The sequence below is a fragment of the Chelon labrosus genome (genome assembly GCF_963514085.1).
Source record: "Chelon labrosus genome assembly, chromosome: 12".
NCBI lineage: Eukaryota > Metazoa > Chordata > Actinopteri > Mugiliformes > Mugilidae > Chelon > Chelon labrosus.
The window spans coordinates 4991332-5007095 of NC_140345.1; the positions used below are offsets into that span (position 1 = coordinate 4991332).

General features: G+C 38.1%; 1 protein-coding gene and 1 long non-coding RNA gene across 4 annotated transcripts; both read left to right on the forward strand.

Annotated features, from left to right (window-relative positions):
• The first annotated feature begins 1413 nt into the window (after window positions 1–1413).
• On the forward strand, window positions 1414–7614 carry dhdds (dehydrodolichyl diphosphate synthase). Of its 3 annotated transcripts, none has more exons than XM_084556501.1 (9): window positions 1414–1430; window positions 1796–1876; window positions 2751–2867; window positions 2955–3097; window positions 4710–4826; window positions 4946–5047; window positions 5169–5283; window positions 5473–5580; window positions 6731–7614. In XM_084556501.1, exons 2-9 carry the CDS (start codon window positions 1814–1816, stop codon window positions 6989–6991), a joined length of 1026 nt encoding a protein of 341 aa, XP_084412627.1. In that variant the 5' UTR covers window positions 1414–1430; window positions 1796–1813; the 3' UTR covers window positions 6992–7614. The 3 variants fall into 3 exon arrangements, with proteins under 3 accessions (XP_084412627.1, XP_084412628.1, XP_084412626.1); XM_084556502.1 differs by lacking the exon at window positions 1414–1430 and adding an exon at window positions 1435–1474; XM_084556500.1 differs by lacking the exon at window positions 1414–1430 and adding an exon at window positions 1437–1562.
• Window positions 7615–8957: 1343 nt separating this feature from the next.
• LOC311496720 lies at window positions 8958–12111 on the forward strand. The gene is made up of 6 exons (XR_014699356.1): window positions 8958–9125; window positions 10420–10437; window positions 10761–10790; window positions 10968–11015; window positions 11183–11239; window positions 11443–12111. It is a non-coding gene; the product is annotated as an uncharacterized lncRNA (long non-coding RNA).
• The last annotated feature ends 3653 nt before the right edge of the window (window positions 12112–15764 follow it).

Here is a 15764-nt window from a genome sequence, read left to right on the forward strand (position 1 = left end):
TATTCATCATTTTGATTAATTACCTGATCTGTAAAATATCACAAAGTAGTGAACAAATACATCATGCAAAGATGTTTAACTCTTTAAGTGCATGTTGATGTCTCCAAATTGCTTGTTTTTTTGTCCAAAAAGTAGTTGTACTACTGCATAGACAAATGAAATATGCAAAGACCTACAACAGGAATTATCTAAACTGCAATTGTTTGATTAACAATTTTGGTGAAGCCAGGTTATCAGGTAATTTGGGACGCCAGCTAAGGTTGGAGTGTCAAAGCTCTTTTAAATTTTGCAGCTAATCACAATAACTAATGTTGGATTTCTGCTAAAACCCTAGCTGACATGTGGGAGTGGCAGAGTGTAACATCATGAATGCCACAAGCAGCAGCCTCCAGGTCTGAAAAGAGAAGTGAATTTTCAAATGAACATACACCAATTTATTTTTTGGTCAGATATCCACAGTTGATTGTCATTAAAATATGATAATATACCAAGATGTACTTATAATGATATATATTTATATATATTATATATTTAATTAACAAATTGGATTCCAGTATATCCGACACAGGCAATCTTGTAATTATTATGAATAAATATCACATACATAAACATAAGAAGAAAGGCCGCACACCCACATTCCATGTCTTTATTAATGTTTATACATTTTATTTTGCATCACTGAAGTGTGTTAAAAAGGTGGACATAAAAGCCAAAGTTTCTCAATCTCTTCTGTTGCCATGTCCTTTTTAATATACAGTCTTTATTTATGGTATGACAGAGATTCTGTATGGACATCGCATTGTAAATTATATTCGTTACTAATACAGGTTATAAAACAATTGGGAAGCGTGTCAGTAATAGGATATATGCATGCAATTTGGCATGAATTTTGCAAAAAAAAAAAAAAAAAGGTCAGGTATTTATTTTAGCTCGGCGAAATCTCAACAATCTCAATATTTTTTTCCACAAGACCACTCGTGGTGGAAAGTATATAATTACATATACTTAAGTACTGTATTTAGTTATATTTTGAGGTCTGGTTAAAAAAATAAAATGTATAGAAAAACATTTTTACAAAATATTGTTTTTTTTAGATTAAAATGCACGACAGTGTCAAGTAACATCGTGTTTAGTGCTTAAAATTAGCTTAGCCTTGATAGGATAACAGTAAATTTTCATAATTAAACTACATTTTTGAGTACTGTAAAATTTGTTTTTCACATGAGATATTTTAATTAATTTAGTAAAGTTAGAGAAGTTTGCAGTTTTACTGAATTCAGTCATTTTTATTAAAATAACTAACTGAAAACTATCCACTGGAAAGACGCCGGTCCATCCTCATGTTTTGAAAATCTACTTACGTCTGACAGGAAGTCGTCATCGTGCGTAAACGTCTCCTGAATGCGGAAGAAGTCGTCATCGTAAAAGCTGTGAGTTGGAAGCTCTGTGCAATGTGATAAAACAATAGCAATTTGTGAGTAGAACAGCTCGTGTTTCAATAGTTTGAATGAACGAAGTGGTTTCCTTTAGGAGTAGGTGTTTTCTGGACGATGAGACGCTAGGTTAGTGCTTTTTCAGCCTCATACCAGTCTAGTTCATTGCATGTCTCGTGAGCCCGGCTGGTAGTTAACGGTGAAATCAATCACTGGCTGCATTTAAAAATAAGTCTCTCCAAAAATGGCGCTTTAATACGACCTCGGCTTAATTTCACAGCTGTAGAAACGTGGAGTTTTTATTATTTTTGCGAGGTGTAGTTTCCGTAAAAAGTGCAAACCATATGCAAATCTCATTTCAGATCGTCTGAAGCCTGGAAATGTCGTGGATCAAGGAAGGTGAATTAAGCCTGCTTGAAAAGTTTTCTGCCAATGTGCTAAAGGTAAGCTTGTGTCTGTATTTTATATGGTTATTCCCTGCCTACTGTAGTGGGTGCATATATAGCCAACTCTTGCCTGGAGTTGTATCAGGGTAGCAGCTGGAAAACAAATTCCATTTCCATGCTTGTGTGGTTAGATTTTAAGTGAATGGCAAAACACTAGAGCAAGGACGTCAAACACATTTTAGTTCAGGGGCCACATACAGCCCAGATTGATTTCAAGGGGGTTGGACTAGTAACATGATAGCATGCAAACCTATAAATAACAACAACTCTTAACGTTTTTCCTTTGTTTTAGTGCAAAAGGTTTACATTTAATGAACTATCTCTTTACAAAACATTGAACAGCAGTGCAGTTTCAGCACATTACTGCTTGCTGTTTAGTCTAGGTGTTGTGTTATGTCTGATACCCCACCCCATAGCAACAGCCATCCCCAGCAGGATGCAGCCTGACACAGACACACACACAAAAACTCTTTAGGAACAACTCAAAAAAACATGAAGAACAGCACAAGGTGTTGACCTGGCCTCCAAATTCACTAGATCCCAAACTGATCAAGTATCTGTGGGATGATCCACAGAGACCCCTCCCCTCAACCCATAGGACCCAAAGGCCCCCACTGACAACATTCTGTTGCCAGACACCACAGGACACCCTCAGAAGGCCCATGTCCATTCTCTGATGAGTCACAACTGTTTTGGAGGCACAAGGGAGACCTACACTATATTAGGAAGTTGGCCATAATGTTATGCCTGATCTGTGTATATCTACAGCTTTTAACTGCATCTCACAGTCTTCACCAGTGAAAGTGTCTCTTGAGTAGTATTCCCAAGGTTAAGAATGAAACTTTACTGGGTTCTGAACTGTGTCTCCCAGGCAGGACCGATGCCTAAACATGTGGCCTTCATCATGGATGGTAACCGACGCTTTGCTGTTAAGAAAAACATGCAACGCCAGGAAGGACATATGCAGGGCTTCAACAAGCTGGCAGAGGTGAGTTAGATCAGGACCAGGAAACACATTCAGGACAAAAAAAAAAAAGGTGCATGCATGTCTAACCTGTTCTCTCCTCCACACCAGACACTACGTTGGTGCAAGCATCTGGACATCCCAGAGGTGACGGTGTATGCCTTCAGCATTGAGAACTTTAAGCGCCCCAAAGATGAGGTGGATGGGCTGATGGAGCTGGCCAAGCAGAAATTCGAGAAGCTGCTGGAGGAACGGTGAGTTTCCAGTTTAAAGGCACTTTGCAGCTTTGTGGTATAGTCACATTTCAAGTGAATCACAGCTTCCTCAAAATTGTCAGGAACCAACTGTTCAAGCTCAGCTGTACATGAGTAAGTATGTGTTTTCTAGACTGAAATCTCAGTTTCAGTTTTAGTCTTTTGGGGATGCAGACGTGTAGAATGTAGCCAAGCTTGACTAATTCTTTTTTTCTCCTCAGAGATTCTTTGAGTTTACTGGAGATGTTTCAGTGTCGCTGTGTTTGAATTTCAAAACTCCCACAGAGATCTGTTTGGAAATATTGTATCACTGACACAGAAACACTTACAGCATTGAGTAAGACATAGTCTGACCTGATTACACGATGATCAAGTGGAAGAAGAACTTACATTCAGGAGTCCACCATGTCATTTCCATTACCAATCGGGATGACTGCCTTTTTTGTTTCTAAATGACGCGAATGATTTAGCCTCTATCTATGCTGTGACTGTGGCCATTCGGGCAAATGTAAATGTCCTTTAAACCAGTGGAGAACAGCCACTATTCCATTTTAAATCCATAATGAGGCTGTCTTAATCCACGGTTTCGGATGTTAACTCTTGGTGAAGGCCGAGAGAATTTTTCCACCGGTAGGAATATTTTGCAGAAGTACACAAGTTTTTGCCTTTTGAGAAATAATTTTTTTGTCAGCCGTCTGTGTGTATCTTGTTCGCTAAGCCCATCACTTGATATTCCCCCAAGTTTCCTGTAAGACATTGTGGTATCAGTCACAAGTCTTGGAGAATTTATAAACATACAGGTTTTTGTCATATAAGCATATCTTGCACCCTATTCCCTTGAGTATCTTCTCACTCTTGGCTATGGTATTTCCCAGTGACACTTTGTACAGCGCTGTAGAAAATATGTAACGTATATTTAAGTTGTTTATTACTGCTAAAGTGCTGTACATTGAGCTGTGGGCTGTTTTATTGAGCCCTGATGGCACTAAGGTTTTATTTTACTTCTGACAACCCTTGTGTGTACAGTATAACTTTATAACAGCAAGGTTGCTGCCACCAAAAGGCTGGTTTATGATGCAGGATGGGTAGTGTTATGAACCCCAACACTATCAATCCATCCATCAGCCGACTGGGCCTTTCTGTGTGGAGTTTGCATGTTCTACCTGTGTCTGTGTGGGTTCTCTCCAGGTACTCCGGCTTCCTCCCACTGTGAGGTTCATTGATGATTCTAAATTGGCCGTAGGTGTGAGTGTGAGTGTGAATGGTTGCCTGTCTCTCAGTGTTAGCCCTGTAATGGACTGGAGACCTGTCCAGGGTGTAGCTTGCCTCTCGCCTAGTGACAGCTGAGATAGCCTCAAGCTGGCCCTCCCCGCGACCCTCCAGACTCAGAGGACGAGCGGTTACAGAAAATTAATAAATGAATTTACTCAGTACACTGAACTACAAACTTTTGTGTATAAGTGCATTTGTGTTTTCTTGGGTGCAAAATACAGACACACATGTTTCAGCAACCATACATACTTAGATAAGTCTTCTTACACTCCCTGTTCTTCTTCACGTTTTTCTTGTTTTTCCTCTTCTCCTCTAAATGCCTTTCTACTCTCCCCCTTAGGGATAATCTGGAAAAACATGGTGTTTGTATCCGGGTGCTGGGTGACTTGAATATGCTGCCACTTGATCTTCAGCAACTTATCGCCAAAGCTGTGCTCACAACCAGTTCTCACAATAAGTATGTGTATAAATGTGTGCTCCTGCCTCATCATCCTCATCATTCATGATTAAACTTCCATACTTTATTAAACCAACCAACTATAAGTAACCATAGGGATTCCAATTCTTGTTTTCTAGATGTTTTCTCAATGTGTGCTTTGCCTACACGTCAAGATATGAAATCACCAATGCAGTCAGGGAAATGGCTTGGGGTGTGGAGCAGGGCCTCATTAAAGCAAGGTAACTTGTTAATGTCAATATTCCTTCCTGGTAAATAGCACGAGAGATGACCTCGAGGGATAACCTTGTAACCAAGGGAGCCGTTGCTTTAACAAGCTGTTCATCTTTCTGTCATTTTCAGTGATGTTTCCGAGACGTTGTTAAGTGAGTGTTTGTACACCAGTAACTCTCCCGATCCAGATTTGCTCATCCGTACTTCTGGAGAGGTGCGCCTCAGCGACTTTCTTCTATGGCAGGTGAGGAATGACACTGATGGCATGATAAAAATTACATTTTGACAGAATGTCCGCAGTGAAAAACGGCAGAGTTGCTGTGACCCTAGCAGTTTGACTTGTATTTCAGGTTATGCCACTCAGTCTATTCACCTCCAAACATAATTTTTTAACAAAGAGTCATATTGTTTTTCATCTGTTTCCTGTCGACAGACATCCTACTCCTGTCTAGTGTTTCAGTCAGTTCTGTGGCCAGAATACTCATTCTGGAACCTGTGTGAAGCCATCCTTCAGTACCAAATAGATCACAAATCCATCCAGGTAAGGCTTACACTCAGACTATTTGTTTGTTTACCCCAGTTGTAAGTGGCCAGTTGAAAGCATTTATACTCGTGAGTTGGTCTGTCCGTCACTTTGTCGGTGTTGAGTTTCTCTGTATGATGAACATCAGCTATTGTTGAGCAGCATGTTTTACTGAAATCACTTAAACACAACAAAAAGGCAGGGGGAGGCAGAGTTTTCTGGGTTTGTCTGGGTAATTAGTAAATACATTTCTAACCAATCACAGCTGCTATGGTCTGCATCACCTTGACATCTAGTTATATTTTTGGGGAGGAGCACAAAATACAAAACAAAAATGTCACGCAAGTGGTGCGATGTAAGTTCAGTCTACAGCTGAAGTTATAGACTGAAGAGTCTGAAAACGAAGTCGTAAAAATGAAGCTATAGTAATCTGCATCATATGTTTGCATTGGCTGTGTGTCTTGTAGGGTCGCCATTTGAAAACACTCACAAAGTTTTATGGTGTGGCAAAAGGAAGAGCAGCAAACATCATGACAACACATTGCAAAAATACTGCAGTTACAAAATTGCAAAGTTACATTTAGTGACATTTACTTGAAGATCCATTACAAGATTCAGTTTTCAGTTTCAATTTCATTTATATAGTGTCAATAAGAATACAAATTGTCTCAAGACACTTTACAGAACCCAGAGCCTTAAACCCTCAGAGCAAGCACTAAGGCGCCAAGAAATACTTCCTTTTAACAGAAAGAAACCTTGAGCAGAACCCAGCCCATATGGAGGGACCCATCTGCTTGGGGCCAGCCGGGTAGAGACAGACAAACAAGATTATTGCACCAAATATTTCAGGCCTTATCAAACTGATAATTACTGCAGGGCTAGTATAATGAAACATTGTTTTCTCCAACCATTGTGTGTCCTCTCAGTTATTATTATGATTATTATTAGTAGGTCACAAGCATACATTTTTTCTACCTGCTATTAAGGGATTGAAACTTTTGGGTTACAATGCAAAGACAAGATAAACATCTGTATCACATTTCTTTGTGTATATAAGGAGTATTGGGATATCTGTACATGCCTGCATTCATGTTCAAATAAAGATTAATTGGTGATTAGAGCTTTTATTATTTATTCTAAATTAGATTTTTGATGTGTCATGTTTCAGAAAGCCAGAGACCTCCATCAAGAGCAACAGGCCCTTCACCAGCTAGAGGCAGATCGTGCCTGTGTAGCAGAGCTCTTGCAGCATCATGGGAATGGAAAACCTCCCGATGACCAGAAAAGACAAGAGGTACTTCAGCACTACGCCGCCTGCCGAGAGGAGCGGATTCAGAACTTCCTAGAAGCACTGAAGCACAAGAGAGACTCTTACTTTAATGACTTAAGCAGTGACGCCGTCTTGGCCGAGGAAGGCTCAGAAAAATGAATCCTCTGAAGTGGGGATGAAACCTCTCGTGTCCTCTTCCCAAAAAGGGCTTCTGTTGAACAGGGAAGAGCAAGCAGTGACTGGGAACAGATTCATTTTGTTGCTGATTTGTTCAAGAATAGAAGGCAATTTTACCCCTATGGGGCTGTAGAGTAATTGTGATATTTATGATTGTAGATATAAAGAAGTCTCATATGTGGAAACGTCTGGTCAAAATGTAGATTAAGAGTTGTATAAAGCTGTCTTATCAAATGCATGCGTCTGATGGAAAGGTGAAGGTGTGTGAGCAAAAGCCATGGATCATGTGTTGTGGAAATGCCACAGAACTAAGTACAGTTTGAATTTATGTGGTGCTGCAAAGAACGTGTTATTTGTTGAGTGTGATAATGATGATATAACTATATTTTGACCAGCTTTCTTAACAGAATAAAGTGATTACTGTACGTCAGATGTGATTTAAATGATGTGCGATTCACTCTTCTTTTTTTTTTTTTTAACTTGAATACAGGATGACTGTGTTCTTGTCCACATCTGGCCTTTTATATAGTGGAAAAGGCCAGTAGAAACCAAATCACTGGAATCGGTTTAATATATAATTTCTGCTTCTAACCCTTGGATCACTATTGAACATTTCCTCTAACTGACAAGAAATCTATTGCATGTTTTAAATGGATATGATATATAATTGCTGACATGAACAAATTCCAACTCCCAGTAGTGATGCAGCACAAGCAAAGAACACCAATATTTTTTTCCAGCACTCATTTTTTGTTTTTTGTTCATTTGGGAAAACCATATTAGGCACAAATGTGTCCTGTTCCCCTGTTACAAAATAAGAGATGGAAAAAAAATAAAGTAAAACATACCAAGCTTAGCATTAAAGGAAATAGATACAAATGTGCCTTTTTAAAAGAAAGTAAGCATGGTAATGTAGAGTATTGCATAATGGCATAATCCAATGTTTCATCCCTTTTTTGACTAGGCTAACAAACTAAAGAAGTTATCATTTTGGAGAAGCAACTTCAAATGGATACTTTGATGAAAGTAGGGCAGCACAGTGGTGTGGTGGTTAGCACTGATGCCTCACAGCAAGAAGGCTCTGGGTTGGGTTCCATCTGGGGCCTTTCTGTTTGGATTTGCATGTTCTCCCTGTGTCTGTGGGTTCTCTCTGGGTACTCCAAAGCATGTCTTTGGATGGTGGCTCCAAAACATGTCCAGGCTCCAGCCCCTCTGCAACCCCCCCACAGGACAAGCGGTTACAGAAAATGAATGAATGAATGAACTTTGATGAAAGTAGCAACAAAACTCAATATAAAGAGTCCCACATTCAAATTTTTATTTATAAACAGTACATATAAGTATAAGCATGAGCATTTAAATATACTCCTAATATTATATTTATATATAATAAAAAATAAATTATAAAATGTAATATACTGTTGGATAGTTTTACTAATCGAGCTAACGTTGCACAACTATTAACATACAAACCAGTCAAAATATGATCTGAGAAATAATTAAATCAGTGAAATGTTTGCATTGAAGTAAATTGTACAATACTGCTTTCTGAAATGTAGCAGAGCTGAAATAAAATTACTATATAATTCAAAATTATAGTGGGACAGCTCAATACTTGTGTACTTGCAGTAGTTTGTTATGCTTTTGATAACAATATATGAATACATATTCAAATCCAATCCGTTAATTTTTGAGGTAGAAACGCTGTTAATTACACCCAGCTGTTTTTAGGATGTAATGGAAAAATATTATACAGAAAAACAGTGAAAAACACCAGGGTGTAAATGACAAACTCTAGATACAGCGCCACCCCGAGGCACGGCTCAGTATTTTCCCAGGTTACCTCCTGCCTCTTTAACAAATGGGTGGTGCCTCAAACCACGTGATGCATATGCATCCAATGGCAAACGTCGAAATACAAAACTGGTTCAAACCGGTTTCCTTCTTATATTTCAGTGTATAAACTACAAAAACATTCGTTTGCATTATACATTCGCCATTTTACGCAGCGCCTGGAAGGTTGTCGTGTATTATCTGTCCGGAAAAATCCCGCATTACGGCTGTATTTTTGTGAGCTTTCTGTTCATTTCGAGCCAACAACATGGGCAAAGCAAAGGTAAGATTTTTAATAATTTTTAAAAATTATTTTTAGCCTTTGCAGTTGGTTCGTGTCTGTAAGTTGAGCTCAGCATTAGACTGCGTTTGATATTTCTGCATCAGAGGAACGTCATCATCCCCAACAAACGTTAGAGCAATGGCTGCCCGACAATGGAGACCTGTACAAGCATCCTCCCATTCGCCGAAAACAGAAGTTTATGTTATTACTAGCAGCGTTAAATATTTCCCAGCATGTTATATACAATTGGCAGCAAACATTTGGTCGATTTTATGTCCAGCGTGTAAACTGTGGTTAGTGTAGCCGTTGACATTGCGCCGTGCAGAAAAAAAAAAATGTAGCACCGTCTGTCTTTTCCCTCCTTGGAAGTAGGTTGGGCAACATCTTGACAGGTTAAACGCATTCATAAACTTTCTGTGCACGCAGGAAATGATCTCTTTCGCGTACCACGAATGCAACTAAATTAGCTCACGTTCAACATTTAAAAAGAAGTAAATCAACGCGGGCTCAAGCACACAACCTGCTAAATATGAGGAAGGCGTGGGGGGAGGGGAGCTGGCGATTATTATTCTCTCTTGGTTTTGAATTTGAAAACTCAAGCCTGTTCGTGCACGTCGATTAAAAACCTGTTTATTACGTCGCAGTTTGTTTTGATTTAGTGGTCAAGGATTATTTAAATAAATTAGACATTTTTGTGTAAAGGTGCGTATTAGAAATATGCATACATTTTTTTGTTTTTTTTAAATGTTTTTTTTTTTTAATTGAAAGAATATTATTTATTAGGATTATTATAATTTTCAGTGTAGTCATGTGCAGCGTGTGGTTTTAAAATACCCATGCATAGTTTCAAAATATCCACACTAATACGTATTTTCCGATAAAATCTCAGTTTGCGCGCAATTTTGATTTTTTTTTTTTTTTTTTTTCCGCAACCTCTGGAGGCTCGCGTTTGTCTGCATTTATTGTGCAGCTACAGATTAGTAAAGTAGTAATCTTATCAGTTTTCCAACAGCTGTCCGTCGGCGCGCACTGATACAAAACAAAGGAAGCTGTCAGGGCGCCAAGGCGGTGTCATGGTGACAGGACTGCCCAAATTTGAATTCAAATATGCGCGGGAAGCTCTTTGTAAATTTCAAGATCGAAAGTAGTGTGCAAGTTTGATCTTGCGTGTTTGGCTTTGCCCTAGTATGATAATAAGTTCTGCTGAAACGTTTTTGTTTTTAACATTATTGTGCAGCTTGAATTATTGAATTATTCAGATTTTAATATATTGTCTTTATTCTTTCTCTTACAGCAAACTGTCCCCCCTGAGGTTTGTTTTTTAAAACCCCTTTCTTGTTTGCATTTTTTATTGTTGTATTGATGCTCTAATACTTCAAGACTACTTTACAGTTGTGCACCATCATAATGATTTAGATGTGATGTTATTTTATGTTTACGTTAGTAGATGAATGTAATTTAAAAAGTTTATTTAGTTGATATAAGTAATTTTAAGCAAGCAGCATCAGATGCCCTCTTAAGGCTTGTCTGAGGAAATTAAGAAAAACCTTTATTTATCCCACAATGGGGAAATTGCAGGAAAATCTGAATATGTGTAATTTTACAAAAGTTTTTGTTTTTCTTCCTCCTCAATAGCAAAGAAGAACTTCTCCACGTCTGGCAATGGTAAGCCTCTTAGTCTTGTGTATCTGAATTGCACACACACCTCTCTCACTGTAGATGAATTAATCAAAATCTCTCAGTATAGACAGATTATTAGTTAGCAATACACTGGACATGCTCTTTTATTGTATGAGACATATATAGTTTAAAATCTGAAATATCTTTCTTCTTGTTTTGCAGAAACCTAGACCTGCACCAGCAGAGGCTAAGAAGAAAGCTGCTCCAAAGGTATAAAACCTGATAACACTGGCTGATTGTGACAGAACGTCTATTGTCAAATCAATTCATTTCCCACAGTTCACATTTAAAATCTCCCTAACTGTAGGGCAAACTGGAAAATCCTGTTGGCACATGATTTTGTTCATTAAATGCGATAAATTCATGTTATTTTGCAGAAGGGACCCAAAGCAAAGAAGGCCAAGCCTGCGGAGAATGGAAACACCAAGGCTGAGGTTGGTTTGTGTTAGGTGAAAGAACTTCTACACAGCAGAAATATTTGTATCTTTTTATTTTACCTTAATTGTTGTTGTTGATGATGATTTTATTCTGTAAAAAAGACACAGTCAGACATGTTCTAGTTAAAGCTGTGTTGTCATGTTGCCAAAACAAATAATGCAAACAATAACATTGCTGCTGTTTCCTTGTCTGTCCACAGGAGCCTAAGGCCGAAGCAACTGAAGCCAAATGAATAACGGTTGATGTGCTCACTCTGTGTACTTGGTGATTGTACAGTTTTAAATAAGTATTTTTTACCAAGTTTTATATTACAAATGTCATTTATAGGTTTGTTTTGGGCTTGCACTTGATGTAACAAAACTTTGTTTTCACATTCATATCCATTTTATATCCATTTTAAAAGCGATTACCGTCCATATCTCGTAGACGTGGCATTTTTAGTTTGTCTAATCAAGTTTTTTTTTTTAAACTGCTGAGTAATAGATATTTTCCAACAAGTTGGATTTCTAATCTAATTTTAAACATTATAAGGCAGCTAAAGCTTATTGAAATTTGCAGGAGGATTAGGACTTTGTCCTTTTATCTCCTTGTATTTTGATGTTGAACTAATAAAGGAATTGCTTACCAAACGTTTTGAAACACTGTATGTTGACATGAGATCTAGTCAATGAAAATGCCACAGGAAAATAAATAATAGGCACTTAAATATTAGGTCAAAAGATTGATACATCCCAAAAACATGTATGATGTGAACCTGATCGTCTGATGAAAACTTCTGTTAAGTTATGTTTCTGTCAGGGGAAAAGGAAGCTTTTCTGACTTCAATGGTTAATCTAAATGTTCTTGAATAAAAATTTTCAAAATGTCAGTTTTTGGTTGGATTTGTTGTAATAATCCCGTCAGGAATTAGTGTAATGCAGTGACCTTGAATGATCAGGATCCTCATTTTGGTGTTCATTCAGGAGTAGATGTTTAGGTTAGTGGCTGCAAATGGGAGAGAAATGAGCATTAGACTACAATCAACAGCTTGTAGCTTTCGAATAAAGATGATTTATTAGTTTATCCAGTCATTCTTACAATTGTGTTAGTGTGTATAATTGTATAATGAAGTAATCTTATAAATGATCTCATGACTCTTCCCACATTTTAAGGACAGTTGTGGAAAATACTTTCAGTGACCTTCAGTGATCAGATAATTTCTTTGAAATGCAGTTTAGTAGAAGTGTAAACCTGTAGTAAAGCCAACATTAAAGTACAAAAGTGTTAATTCAGTAAATGTATTTGCATTCCTCCTGACTAAAACTGAACAGCATAAACTCATTCAAAACATCACTTGGGTACATAAAACTTAGGCAGTTCTAAAAACACAAGACAATCCTATTTAACTTGTGATTTTTATTTTATAAATTGGTAAAAAAAAAATTAATCGGCTGTTGGACAGTTTAATAAGCAAAATTTACCGCTGAAGTACAGATACTGGTTCTATTTGAGTACTAAACTAAACTAAATACTTTGATTCAGTGCTTTCATCTGATACCTATACTTGCTGATGTTACTATGTAGATTTTTAAACCGCATCAAAATATTTACAGTTTGCACGTGCAATATACATGACACTCATTTACCCCAAAAGATATTAATAATAAGTTGGATTTTTAATCTAAACACAAGGTACCTAAAACTTGCCCTTCATCTTGTATTTGGCAGTTTACTGTGCGAAGTGCATCACACCCAGTAGACGTTTTACCTGGTTACTGTAATACTTTCAGTAACCTTTTCAGATGATACTTGCTTTTGACTGGAAGAACCATACTTCTCTGTTTGAGAAAGTAATGATACTTTTACATAAGAATACATGCGACTACTGTCTTCTTCAGCTGATTTTCAGTGTTAACTATAACAACAACAGCTCAATATTTTCTTTTTTAACATTAGGTATGATGAGCAAACTAAAATATGCTTCCCACGTCTGAAAATCCTCAGTGTCTTTGCTACGTTTAGCCACTAGAGGGCAGTGTCACACCTCTGTAGAGGGATCAGATAGTCGTCTTTGTTACAGAAGGGGTCCCTCTTTCCTTCAACATCTCCAGCCGTTGAAAGTCGGTCAAATATGACGCGTTTGTTCCGTGTTTACAAACATGTCTGATGGTGTCGATCATTGAGTTTAGTTTATTGGTGTGTTTGACATAGTGTGAGCATCCATAAAGATTTCAGAGTGGCGCTAATGTTCAAATATGGGACTTCCTTTCTTTCTTTCTACATTCACGCAGTTTGCCAAAGAGAGCGTGGATGATGTTCTCTGGGGCATCCTTTTTTCTTAAAGGAAAAGGGGGAAATTGAACATTTGACAACAGTGCAAACTTAAACCCTCCATTTTTTGAGGTGACTGCATCACATCATAATCAGATATTGTGCATATGAAGTAGCCTACAAGGAAAGGGGGATTTAATGCAGGACTGTTAAATTAGAAAGCATTCATCTTCACTAGTGTAGCCTACTTAATGAACTAGCCGAGTGTATATCAAGCAAGACATAATATATCTGTTCTTTAACACTGTCTGTATATGTGTATAGGTGGGATTTGGTCTGAGATGCTGTGCCACTGGTAACATTATTCTAATGAACAATTTTAAATTGTGATTTTGTTCCTCGTCTTCTCTTGTCTTTCTTAGGCTGCTCTGAGTTTGCTCCCAAGTCCTTCTGTCTGTACAATGGATGAGTAAATGCTAATGAAGATGAATTAAGGAGATCAAATTAAATTAGAATGCACTGATATAAATGGTGAGGTTTTTATATAGCACCTTTTTATCTATTGGTACTCAAAGCACTTGTTCATACACACACCAGTAATTTGGGATTTAATGCGTGGCACTAACCTTTTGGTTTGTGCATAATCCACTTTATCTACTGAGCCACAGCCACCACCAGCTGAGCACTGGTGCTGCATTAGTGTACCAAACGGGGGCTGAACGACTTCGGACTTTTTAAAGTCGACAAATATGTGGTGAAAGTCAAGTCGACTAGTTGTTGACGTCACACAACTAAAAGTCTATAGACTTTTAGCTGCTATACACATAAAAGATGCCTTTAAATGACTTTAAACAATGGAATTCACCATCAAATTGTTGATTTGCAGCCTCCTTCTCTCTGTTACCACTGGACGTTTGGTGAAGCTGTTAAATGACTGCTGTCGAGAGGATTTGGACCGTTCCTCTGCTAGCGTTAGCGGATGCCTTTTCAGATGAGTGTCCATTGCAGTAGTACATTTGTCGTATTTCAGGACTGACCGACATATTATGTCACGGGAGAATGGGCTTCATCTTAAGTGAAGTACTTCCACACACTTGATGGACCACTGCTAGTTCGCTGCAATGACCCGCTTGTCTCCTCACCTGTCTTCTCGAGAGGTCCGTGATTATTGTCACGTGATCGGCGACTATTCGGCTTCTTGCTTAAATCGTCACAGCCCAGCGATAAAGTCGACTAGTCGGTACGACCCCTAGTACCCAATGGACTGGCAAGTGAGGAAACATCACTGGCTTTTTCTGTCCCATCTGCTAGGTAGCCTACATCCCTAAGGAAAATATGGCGCCCTAACCCACACCATATATTAAGTGCTAATGTCACACCAGTCAACTCTGTTATGTCACTCCACATGTGGTAAAGACCGGTTGAAAGGTGATCTGAAGAAAAGACAGTCGGGTTGCAGGGTGGGCTGCAATAAAACAACTAAGATTTAAACTTCAGGTGATAGAAAATTGCAGGTACCACCAAATCTTAATCTTGAACAAACTGATCAAACATCCAGGTGTATTTGCTGCACAGTTTCAAACTTATAAGTCAGATATTTTCCGGTATAACTTCCCATCGCACTGCAGGAGCTCCTTTCATATAAGAAAGAGATCATCACCTGTCTCCGCAGTTCGACTACAACTATGTGAAGTGAAATAAAAGTTAACTGATTTAAACCATGTGTTAACACCTCAGCATGCCTATGGGACACCATGCATTTTCTCCTGTAACGCATATATGAAACCGACCCCTCCCGACGGCATGGCGCTCATTCCACCCTGACAGGTCATTTATTGGAGGCGTCTATAAGTTTTAGCCTACTGTTTGGTTTACATCCAAGTGAGGTCAAACCTCTATTGACTATCTATCCTATCTACTCCTGCAAATACCACACGCATTGGAACATTTTGTGTCAAGTAGTGCTGTGATGTTTGTTTACTTGGAGGAATAAATACATACATAAAAATAGTTAAATGGTAATTAAATTCAAAATAAAGACGCTCAAAACTGGGATGGACTCATCAGTCTTGTTGCTTATCAACTCATCAAACATATTCATCTCGAAATAAGCATAATAACAAGCATGCTTTGTGCTTCTCAAGAATACCTATATATGAAGAGACACAATATGATTTAGTCTTGCTAAAACCATTTCTTTAGTTTACACTCATAGCCTGCAAACCTCTTATTCCAATAAATCTACATGACAAAATTAATTTAGTGAGTGTC

Excerpts from the sequence above, each read along its gene's own strand:
- dhdds (XM_084556501.1), top strand. The coding sequence starts at position 1,814 with ATGTCGTGGATCAAGGAAGGTGAATTAAGCCTGCTTGAAAAGTTTTCT. Across the intron at positions 4,827-4,945 it reads ACAACCAGTTCTCACAATAA|ATGTTTTCTCAATGTGTGCT; the intron begins GTATGTGTATAA and ends CTTGTTTTCTAG. Across the intron at positions 5,048-5,168 it reads CAGGGCCTCATTAAAGCAAG|TGATGTTTCCGAGACGTTGT; the intron begins GTAACTTGTTAA and ends TGTCATTTTCAG.